Genomic DNA, 12,022 nt, shown 5'->3' with positions numbered 1-12,022 from the left:
ATCAAAGTACTGAAGAACATGTAGGTATTTGTAAGGGCACCAAATACTGGAATCACCTCTGGCATTTTACAAAATCCAGACCTCAAAAGTGATCTATTACTGCAAGAAAAGTATTTCAGTTTCTCTGATTTACCTTAGTGTCTTTAAAACATCTTCTATTAAGCAGTGCCTGGACAGTGCTGTGAGGTGCCCAGCTCTGCAAGCCATAGTGAATTCTGGGACAACTTCCCAGAAACAGCCCATATGAGTATGTTATGACATGGAAAAGATGTGGGGTTTCAGGTGATCAAATTTAGTTACAAAACAATGGGCCAGGACTTACAAGATTTGTTCTTTTACCAAAAACTATAGCATTCACTGATAACAAAATCATTCAATGTAACCACTGCTCAGAAGGGCCATTACAAAACAGAGAGCAATATTGCTGAAAAACAAAGACAAGGAAAAGAGGAAAATTAAATGGACAAAGAGCTGTTTTTTGCATGCCAATCAATCTTGTCCTGATAAAACACAGCTAAAAGGGAAACTTCAATGCCCAAAACCATTCTCCCAGCAGAAAGTGTCTGATGCGCTGATGAAGGCCTTTATTTCCCACTAACAACATGGAATATTAGTAGGATGTTATTAGAACATAAAGCAGCCAAAGCGCTGGAGAGAAAGGGCTGACATTATTGTAACATACATTTGAAATGTCCTGGAGTTAACTAGTAGCCCTTGAAGAAATTGGAAAACCTGTCCTTCCCAAGAAATATCCGTATCTGCTCTAGGTTGTGTGCTATGAATACTCCTACTGAAATCAACAGAGCTGTGTGTACATCAAGCATGAGGAAACACCTTGTCAGAACTGGGGACTAAGACCTCTAGGACTAGGGTCCTTCTTGGGGATCATGCAGTGTTTTGACAGAAAAGCAGGAGATATGGTAATCTTAGAAATTCTACGTTTTCCAGTTTAAAAAAAAATAATTATTGAAACTTTGTTAACCTGTGCCAACCACAAGGATTAAAACTAACAAGTCATGTAAACATTCCACGAGACTTATTACAGAGATGCCCCTAAAAGAGAAAAGCCAAACAACTCAATTTATGTTGTGGTATTTTACTACTAGGACTAGCTTCATGTCATTATATTTAAAGGGATCATGCCAAAACATTTATGGCCTGATTGATGCTAAAAGCACTGGTAACAACATCGGAAATCTAAAGGATTTTCTGCTAAGCTGTCACTAAGTGATGTTAAAAAACCAGGGGAAACTATCACCACATTTAGAGGAAAGCAGTAAATACAACGTGTAACATACTATTGGTGAGTCTCGGGTGGAACTTACAGTGAACACTGTTCTTTTGCCCACAACAAAAGAGCCTTTGTAGCAGAGATCTTCCACTGTTCCTTAATTTTAGCGCTTTTTTTAGCTGATCGACTTGCCTTTGGAGAGGAGTCAACAGCACTTGAACAATCAAGTGAAGGCTGATTGTAAGTAAAAGCAAGTGTCCTCGCAAGTTCTTCAATCTATCAAAGATGATGGGAGAGTTAATCAGGCTTCAGTGAAAAATTACCAAGACATCAATGGCAGAAAAAAACAGTGAATTAGAAAGGATTCAGTCACAGCTGTAATAGTAAGTTCCCTGCCCCCAACATTCAGATCAGGTTTTTTTTAATCTGTTCAACCTGAACTATTTCATGCTGAATTCCCATCTTTAGGTGATTTTTTGACAGGAAATACTCACCCAAAGACTTCCATGTTATACTGTGGGTACCAGCAATGGCATCAAGGGACCTCACTCAATGTGCTTTTCTACTCCTACCAGTGAAAGCAGCCAGTGGCAGCTGTGTTCTCTGCTGTCAACACTGGCAGGTATTACACACGCTTAGAGTTTGTCTGAGGTGCAGGAAAACTTACTCGATAGACCTCAGAGATCTACATCTGGTTAGAGAAGCTTGGTTTAGGTTAAAAGATAATGCACAGGCTATGTGCAGCACAAGAATCTTTAGCACCAAAGTATCTTCACCAAGAAAACTCTGGGCTGCAATACTGTTAAATAACTTTGCTTCTCAGTGCTCTCCTGAGCCCAAATCACTCCCAGTGCACCTATGTTAATTCACTGCTGGGCTTTTGGTCAGAGACAATTTGGCTCCATCATCCCCTACAGTCCTACAACATGATTAAACCAAGGCCCTGTGCTTTCAAACCTTCCCAAGACCTCACGCCACAGAAGATGCATGCTCAGTAACTTGTATAAGAAACATTGCTATGACAGCTTTCATGTTATTTCAGGCACCTGGTACTAAAAAAAAAAAGATAGCAAGAATTACACATTGTCAGCACAGCCAACACTGAAGAGGGGAGCTGCCTCTGAGGGAGATGGATATGAGCCACTTTGCACTGTTTGCTCTGTTTGGAGCTTAATCATTACAGGCCTTCGACAGACAGGCAAAGTTTAGCCTATTTTTTAACCGGTTACTTTAGAAAAAAATCTCAATATCTTTCCTTCTTACCATTTGCAGCTAGATACTGTTCAGCAGGCTGTAATGCATCATCGCATTGGTGAAGCAGCTCAGAGACACAGGGAAGACGCACTGCTGTGTCTCTTCCCTGAGCCATAAGTAAATAATCTTCCTCTTTGTACTAATTCATCTCATCTGGCAACCACGTAAATCAACACGTTTTTGTGCTTTCCTCCTCTACTAAAACTCTCTTACATTGCTGAAATACTTACATGAAAATGAAATATAATTGTCCAAATCAGGCCAAGCACAATGGAAGGTTTTCCTTCAATAATGTCAGCAACATGAATATTTATGAGCTTGAGCTAGGGAAAAAAAAAAAAAAAAAGGATCATTGTTAACAAAGAAAATGTTCCACCAGCTAAACTGGCTTTAGTTGTGAATTCTGAAGTTAATACTCACTGATCTGCTCTTTAAAAATGTCAAAGCATTTTCTATGTTACTTCTACACTGAAAGGTATTAAATCCTTTTTCCCGTGGCTGTGAAGCAAAAAGAACAGGTTACATCTGCAGTTGTAAAAAATCAATTTTATTTTATATTTTGACAAGGGAAGTCCTTCAAAAATGCACAAATTACTTTGAATCAACTCATTTCAGCATGTTTCAGTATCAGCAGTGTAAGAATAAGTAACTTGCAAATAGCTCTATGACTCCAGAAGGATCACCCATATGATTACAATTAAGCATATCCAGAAATCTTTGCTAGATTTGACAAAGGACTGAGGTAATATTTTTGTTACTCTGTCTTACCAGATGTTGCCCTGAAAGCACTTCCAACAGATCCAAAAGCAAATGTCCTTGCTGTATGTCTGTATATAGGTCTGAGATAACAGAAGGAGGTGTATGCTGCAAAACAAATTTTAATACTTGTCACACCATCTTTCGTCATTTTGAATTCAACACACCACAGAACATCTCAGACTATTACTAAAAAATGTTTAGCATCCTTTATTTTTTCAATAAGCTGAAATATAAATTTTGCATCTAATCAGCCATATCCTGCTTCTTCTGACCGATTATTGTTTGTTTCTTATTCCTCCTTGCCCTGCCTCTGTGTTTTATAAGGGTTATTTTAGGCCTCATTTTCAAGTATTTACACTTTTTAGGGAGGTATGTGGCAAAAGCCCCCAAAACTTTGAAAAAGGGAAAGTTAAGAGCAGAGTTAATCCACATTTTGACTTCTTAATCAATGTACCCCAAGTACATATCTGACTATAGAGCTGAATAACTAAACGCTCACTCTCTTCACCCACTTTTGGACAACACAAATCTAACATGAGCTCAGCAGCTTCTGGTCAAGGAGGGACCAACACAGGATTTTTTTTTTTTACCTGAGCAAGTCAGAGCCCCAGCACATACTGCATGAGCTGCTTTGTGAAAGCTTAAAAAGCACCTACACTACTATGTGTTTTGTCTTAATAGTTACCACTCATTCAGGTCATCCCATTAAATTCATGTTCCTGGATTGCATAATAGAATGATACCTACCTAAACATAGTAAAACTAATCATAAATACAGAACCTCATAAAACCCTGAGAAGTGTGCCACGATCCAGCACAAGTACGTTTTACCACATCAGCAAGAAAGATACTGTCATCTACTTAGAAACAGTCTCTTACAAATGTCCTTAGACAATCACCAATACAATTCTGTTGTACCTATTAAATAGATGCCCTCCAGGGGCTACTTTTTCCAGTTGGTGCCTAAAAAGGCAAAAGGCGCCTCTTTTCTAAAGAATCCTCTTCTTACCTTTGCCAATACTGAATTTATCCAGCTAGTGAAAGTTTTCTTCTGTGTAAGCTCTCGCTGCACTGGAGGGAAAAACAAAGGTTAACGGAAAAAAAATGTATCTGTTTTTTTTCCCCAACTTTCTCAAAAAGATACACAGCATCCATCTCAAACCTAAGGTCTGTTCTTCCAGATATTAAGTTACTATTTAATACTAGTTTTTCTCAACTCTTATTTTAGAGTTGATATTTCCTTGCTTGCAGAGATGATACTGCAAGGACCTCTACAAACATCAAGCATATTTCCACATTGGATGCAGCAAACAGCAATTAATGAAGGTTTTCTCAAAAGCTCAGCAAATGCAAACAGCAGTGTGAACACATCATTCTACAGAGCAATACATCTAGAATAACTCCATTCATTCCTAAATGTTCCTTGAAAGACCCAAGGCTACCATCAGTACGAGATCTATCTTGAAATTTGGGAAAAGCCAGGCATGGTGTTGGACAATGAGACCACGATGGAGGCTGTGGTTAGGCAATAAACGCTAATCTGTCGGTGAAGCCACATAAAAGCATGTCTTCGCTAATTGAAGGGCTGAGGAGAATTAATAGGCCATCATCGGGTAATATATCCTCTAAAAGCATCCTTTTCAGTGCTGGGCCCTCCCTGAGGTATACAGACAATTAATCCAGTCAAAAAGGGCCACACAGGTCTTAAAATAGGAGGGAGGAAGAAGGAAGTGCTTGGACCCCATTGCCCCAGTAAAAAACGGTTAAATGGGACTCAAAGCATGACCCGGTCACACAGAGATCCAGCCCTTCAGGGTGGTACACAGTGATAAACTATCAGCAGTCATGAAGGGAGACGGGAAGTTGGTTAAGCCCATATTTAAAAAATCAGAATATTTAAACTGTTTCTTGTACCAGAGTAGAGATCAAGAGAGGGGGCTTCTCCACGCCTTGTGGGTAGCAGAGACAAAAAGAAGTCTCGTTGCCCCAAAAGGCGAAGCAGAGCGTGAGCAGCAGAAGCAGACCAGACCAGCTCCCAGGCCCCGGTCACAGCCTGTGGATCCCATGACTCCCCAAGCCCATGCTCCCTCCCAAAAAACCACCCCATTCCCAAGATGTACTACCACCAAAGCCATGTGTCCCTGCTGCGTGTCTGTACACAGGTCTGAGGTAACAGCAGGAGGTGTGCCACCAGCGGCCATCCCAGCGGCTCCTGGGAGCAGGCGTGAACACAAACTCCTTTTTCTCTCCCTTTCCACATTAGTTTTCACTGCAAGTGTTGGGGTTGGCTTCCCAAAAACAGGCCAAAGTGCAGCACTACCACCCTGGGGAGCCAGCCTGGAGCTGCGGAAGGGCGGTCATCCCCTCCTTCTTCCCCATTTGAATTAAAACCCAAAAGGCTGCACTGGTTTTTAACAGCCCAGACATTACAAAGCAAGTCAAATAGACTATGAACTGAGGGAAGGCAAGATTACAGTTAGGAGAGCTGATGTTTTCGTTGCCCAAACCACCATCTTCGGCCTGTGCCAGCTGCACGGCTCTCCCAGCACTTCCCTCTGGAGGCTGAGGTGGGTGCCAGCCCCCCCATGCATGGCCACAGGCAGCCACGCCAGGGGTCAGCCTGCAAGGCTCCTGCCTCTCACTGCAGGCAGCAGAGAAGCAAAGCCTGAGAGGTGGCAGCAAGCTCCTCTCCCCACTGCATCAGGCAGCCCGGGGAAGAGTCTTGGGCCATGGCAACATAGATGCTTGGAGCTCCTGCACACGAGGAGACAGATGGACCAGGGGATGCCAGCCCACCACCCTGCTGGGGAGTAGGAGAGGACAGTGCATGTCCTGCAGCATGGTCCCAGGGCAGTTCCCCAAGGGCAGTTCCTGGAGAAGCAGCGAGTGGTAGGGCAGCATGCACAGCCCAGGCCCGAAGGGAGATGGCAGGCAAGGCAGCTGCAGGGGTACTCGCTGCCCACTTCCCAGCTGGGCCAAATCCTTCCACCACATGGGAGAGACAGCTGGAGACCAGCCAGGCCATCAGCTTGCAAAAAGAAACAAATCTGGGAGATAGGGTGGGAGCAGATGATCCCCTCTGCCCCTGAATGCATGCTCTTGCACAAAAGATCAATGTGGAGGCAAGTTTGACATCATAAGGCAAATGCAAGACTACTCAGCAATAGATGTGTATGTTTCTGTAGGCTGGGCAGGATGAAAGATACCAAAAATATCAACACCTTGGGGGAGGAAAAAAAAATCCTGACTGCCCATGAAAATGAAAATGCCATTCAGAGGAAAATGTCCCACACTATTACGCCCTGGGATTTTGTCAAACACAAACCCCAGTCCTGGGTGGCTTTCCATCATCCAAGACAGCCTGAAGTACTTGCCACGCAGAGCTTCAGCAGCTCACAAAGCAGAGCAAGCTGCTCAAGGGTAATGCGGCCTCCTGTTCCTGACCCCACCATCCGACACACAAACCTTCTTCTGCTTCACTGGGTGCTTGAGCAGCAAGAAAAACACTTGAGTATTACGTGTGTCAAGGGCTGTTTTGCATCCGGTAGCTAATGCATCTTTCAACAGTCCTCCTCTGATCTGCAATACTATGATCCTATCGGAGCATGAAACAGTCTATTTCCCCTGCTTGCTGGATTGTTTTATGCTTCTTTTTAAATATCACCAAGATAGTGTTGAGCAGTAAGATAAGGGCAGTCTTAAAGACACGGACACAAATGCAATTTTAAAATTCTCTTTCGTTTGGAAAACAGAAAGTAAGTGCAAACATGCCACACAGACCACTCAACATTGCAACGCTCACAAGGAGGACATAAAACAGCATGGAGATACTGGCTTCATGTTAGCACAGGACCCAGCCACACCCTTTGGTTGAATACCTGTGCAGGAGCCGTTCCAGTTACCTAATGAGCGATTACTGCGTGGCTGTGCTCATTTTATCAGGCAGGCAAGGCTGGTATTGCTGGCACTTGAAAAGGGACGGAAAGCAAATATTGACCACTTTGGCTGACACCAGCGACTCTTCCAGCTATAGCTCTTGCCAAACACACACTACTGCTACTGATTTGGAGAACTTTCTTTTGGGGTCAGTTACAAAAAATGGTTAGGATGAGGACATTTGGTCTTTTCTCGTTGAATGTCTCCATATTAACATACTCCATTATGCAATATGGGCCATTTTGTGATGTGTGTTGATTCATGTGGGCAGCTCCTCAGGCAAATACGTCACCTAGCACAAGGCAGTTATTTCACTGCACAACCTAAGCACACCTCAAACCCCCTCAAGCTACAGCCTCTGCCTAGTGCAACCCACCAGGCTGCCTTGCAAGCAGCTGCCATCTCAGCTGCAATGTGACTTATTTTCCTACCCAAATAAATAATAGTAATAAAATCTCCTCCTGAATTAATAACAGAACTCCATCCTTGCCATTATTTCCACGGACTGTAGTGCAGCACTCCGTTTCCATCCAGACCACACAATGCACAGCTCAGTACAGATGTGTTTCTGGCACCGTGGCAGGCAGTTGTATTGCAATTTTCAGGCTGAGTGTGTTTTCCCTCCCAGCTCCCCTCCGACTCTCCTGCTCAGAGGCACTAATGATTTAATCAAGCTCTCAAATTCTTATCTCTACCATGTGGTTAATTAATACGGATTTTTATTTTTATGAGGATGAATGGATTCTTTGTTAGGCTTTTTTATAGGACTCTAAGTGACCTTGGTTTTCCCTTGCCCTAGTTTTCAAAATGCCACTGACCCAGAATAAAAAAGCTATCAGGAAAAAACTGATCATTTCCTTCACTTTGGGCCAAAGCTCACCAAGCCAAAAAGTAGATTTGAGATAACAAAATAAGAACATGCTAATCTGAAAACAGCCAAAATCTATCACATTTCACCCTGTGCTTTAAAGTTAATCTTCAGAACAACTCTTTAGGGAGGAATAACACACAGAAGCAGCGTGTCACGTAGGCTAGCCAAAAATCAATACACGCTGCTGGACAATGACTGTTTTACCCAGTAATGAGCTATCAACAAGTGCTACGAAACACACTAATCATTAAGGGCTGGAGCATAGGGACACAGCAGGAACCATGGTGGTGCTGGAGTCTCCCAGGAGGAAGAGAAGGGCAGGAGCACTGCCAGCTATAGTTTCACTCTCACTCTTCCTTAAACAGTGATACAAAGAGCCAGACTTAACATTAATCTCCTCTCTGCTGCCTTTCATGCCTCCCTTTCTGAGGTGGGAGATGGCAGCTCCCAGGAAAGCACCTTGCCAGGGAGCTGGGGGAAGCAAATCATAGCAGAACAGATGTACCCTGTCTGTCCACCTCACCAAACAGCGAAGAGGTTTTATTCTATTGTAAGGACTGGTGCGTCACTGCCAGTGAACCATTTACAACTGTGTGGCTTTTTTCTTTAAAAAAAAAATAATTAAACAATTGTTTGAAATTAATGAGTGCAAGCCTGTCTGTCATCTTCCTATCTCTGTTTTGCCACAAAGAGTTAAGCTCTTGTGTATGATATTTTTATATCTTCTTTCCATCATGCTGGTCAGCTGAGGCTGTATCTACAGCAGGATGCAGTGAAGCTCAACAGGAACAGATCAGCAGATCAAAGAAGCTGGCAGTCAGGATGTAGCCTACCCACAGCCAAGAAAGGTTATGTTGGACTACCTCTAGCCTGAATGACCACAGTCAGCCATGGTACCTTCTTGGAGCATTTGTTTTAGTTTCATCCAAAATAACCATTCCCACACTCCCTGATGGCTCAGCAAAATGAACCAAAGCATGGTCAGCAAGGATAACTGGGAAAGCTCCTTTAAGACAGCACTGCTGATAAGAACTAAAACACCAAGCAGGTACATGCTGTAAGTGACAGGAACTATCAGAAGAACTGTTAAGTACTTGCCAAGCCAGGGAGAGGGTGAGCAATTCACCCCTGAGCCCTTTACACAGTCCCTTCCCTTCCACCCACTAACAGTTTCATTTTCTGCAGACAGGAAAGCAGGGAAAAAGGAGTTATTTCCAGCATTTATGTTCAGCAACATGGTGTTAAGCAATTAAAAACAAACACAGGTTTTTTTTGTCAAGATTATGAAGTTTATCCAAAACCCAGTGAAGGTGATGAAAATAATTCTACAGGAACAGGTCTTTTAAATCCAAGTATCATATAAATATTAACTAATTAACTACTACCATGTCTGTGTGGCAAATGGGAACTTTTCTTTCTACACTATTCCTTTCAACCTCCTTTTCCTTTTGTAAACAAATTATCCAATTTACCAAAAGTGCTGCTAACTCAGGAAGCGTGCTCACATCGAGTTTTGCCCTCCTGGCTTTCTTAAACACTTGCTCTTCTCATAGCCAGGATCCTGGAGCTGCTCTGCTCTGAATCACTACTGTCTTTATGGCCACAACAGCCCATGAAGTGAGGCACTGCAGCACTTGTGGGCATAGACAGAGGATGCAGATTAAATTCTTAAAAGTACTAAATCACATCATTTAGATATCAACATAAAGATAAGGGCTTAAGTGGCTTTTCTAACGTTTTAAAGAAAATCCACAGTGAAGCTGGGATTTCAGTGCCCTGTGTGGGTGGCTCAGAAGCCATCCACTCCTTAGACATTTTAATGGCAGATTTTAACCAGTTAAAGCACCTGATAATGCCTTTAACAAACCAAAATTTATCTAGGAGGAAACACATTTATACAACTATATAATCTATTTTTTCATTAGACATGCGAAACAGACCAAAATGTCCATGACTGATTTTTTTTTTAGGCAGTGTCATGTATCAATTGCCTCTCCAGTGCCATCAGCCCTGTCATGTGCCATGGCAGCTGCGCAGTTAGGGGAACTGCAGACCAGCTCCTCACTGGGCAGCAGGCAGCAGAAACAGGGCATAAATTCCTGTGCAGCTCCTATAGGAGCTTTTTGGTTTGTAAAAGCCACTCTTGAAAAAACTTAATAAACATATAACGATCATTCTGGTTAAAGAAAAAAACCTGTAGCTGTAACAACATACTGGCCCCAACAGATGAGGCATACAACTAGAACAAAAAAAAAATACTGCTGTGTAAGTCTACTTGACCTCTGGATAATCGGGTCTCAGATAGATGTCCTCCTTGGAGATGAGTGCAATCTACTATATGTGGCATAACAAAACCTATCCATACATACCACTGTATTTTCAATTTCACTTGAAATCATTCATAAAGGATTAGACGTAATTGCATGGAAACAATATAATTAATTTATATCATTAAACACTCTTCAAAAACAGTTTTAGCAGCCACATTCTGATATGATCATCCTTTGGGGTACAGTAACAAGCAGTAACATGCACATAGATCAATAAGCAGAGCCAAATATTAGGACCCCTGCAGTTAAGTAAACAGTGAAAAAGTAAGTGCAAGCCCCAAACTCCTTGAGCTAAAACACACTCTCTTGCTATCAATTAGCTCAGTAAGCACGGGAAAAAGGGAAAACGGAGTTCTGCACAGGTTTGACGTAAGCCCCACACACAGGTTCTGTCTGTTTTCCTAAGGAAGAACAGGGAAAGATTTGTGCATGGGAGGGAAAGCGGAGGTTGGATCCTTCCACAGGTACAGAGATCTACATCCTGAAAGCGAGAAATATTCCTGCTCCAGAGTGCCACAAACCCTGTTCAGTTTCTGCTGTAGCCACCCATCCACAAGTGGCTGCACATTCTCTTGCTGCAATCCCACCCTCCTGCTCATCGGCAAAGAGTAGTCATACCTACAACAGTTCTCAAAACATTGCCATGAAGCTCTTCTCTTGCCAAAGAAGGTGACAAACCTCCTTATTTCAGGTAGCTGAAAAGAATTTTGGACCCTGACTGTGCCTCTTCCGCTAAGGCTGAGGGCCAGACTGGACACGTCTGTGGGGCCAGCCTATATGCTGGGAGGGAAGCTATATCCTAATTAACCAAACTAGATAAGTGCTCTATCACCACTGGATGCCTTTCAGGACTAATAGAAGATTGGATCCCAAAGAATTTAAATGTAGATTAAAATATGAGCAATTCAGACTAGATCTCACCCCTACTTTTTTCTTTTGCACCAAGTATTTATGCATACCTCCTGTGATTCTGTGTATTATACAAAGCTGGACATACCCTTTGAAGCTACATCTTAATTTGAAAAGCAGCTCATAACAAGTTTTACACCCATCTTTAGTCACCCAAAAAGTAAGCTGCTTTTCTGATAGTTATAAGCAGCTATTCCTTCAATCTGAGATTTCTCTACAACTTATCCAGGTGAACCTGAAGATGTGAAGTAATCAAAGTCTCTGGCTGCTTTGCAAATCTCATCCCAAGATTCTTATTAATGGAAAAACCTGTTTCCTTGAGTGACCCTATTATTCTTATTTGACCTTTGCTACCACAGATCAGCAGGTAGAGTTACTAATGGTTTCTATATGTCACGTCAGGGAATGTGTCTTCGGTGCTTCATTGCAGCTGTGCTGCCATTTATTTGTTTGACCCAGAGCAGATGCTGCAGCATCACAGCTCCATACATAGAACACACCTGTACCATTTGTTGCATCTTTAATTATCACAAAAATTGCTTATATTGCATCTAAGGGATGTCTCTGGATGTTTTACAACAGTCAGGCACATACAACTTGGCCCCAGATTTGCAGTGTGTTCATTTCAGTGTAATCTAGGAGCTCAAATTATGACAACAAAGAAATATAATTTACTCATTTTAATAAGCAGGGCTCTTTCACTGCGATATTGACCAAAAAGCCCTACTGTTA

At 42.4% G+C, this 12,022-nt stretch overlaps 1 protein-coding gene across 2 annotated transcripts in view; it reads right to left on the bottom strand.

The window, feature by feature from the left end:
* The window catches only part of SYNE2 (spectrin repeat containing nuclear envelope protein 2), a 191,338-nt gene that overhangs the window by 159,315 nt on the left and 20,001 nt on the right, over nt 1–12,022 (bottom strand). For both annotated transcript variants that reach the window (XM_055802696.1, XM_055802691.1), the window contains exons 3-7: nt 4,254–4,315; nt 3,254–3,349; nt 2,906–2,983; nt 2,716–2,808; nt 1,326–1,507 (exon numbers count right to left, since the gene is read on the bottom strand). In XM_055802696.1, the coding sequence (XP_055658671.1) occupies nt 1,326–1,507; nt 2,716–2,808; nt 2,906–2,983; nt 3,254–3,349; nt 4,254–4,315 (511 nt within the window). The remainder of the gene's footprint in view (nt 1–1,325; nt 1,508–2,715; nt 2,809–2,905; nt 2,984–3,253; nt 3,350–4,253; nt 4,316–12,022) is intronic.

Source organism: Falco peregrinus, chromosome 1, assembly GCF_023634155.1.
Source record: "Falco peregrinus isolate bFalPer1 chromosome 1, bFalPer1.pri, whole genome shotgun sequence".
NCBI classification, from domain to species: domain Eukaryota; kingdom Metazoa; phylum Chordata; class Aves; order Falconiformes; family Falconidae; genus Falco; species Falco peregrinus.
This window is presented reverse-complemented; position numbering and strand designations above follow the sequence as displayed.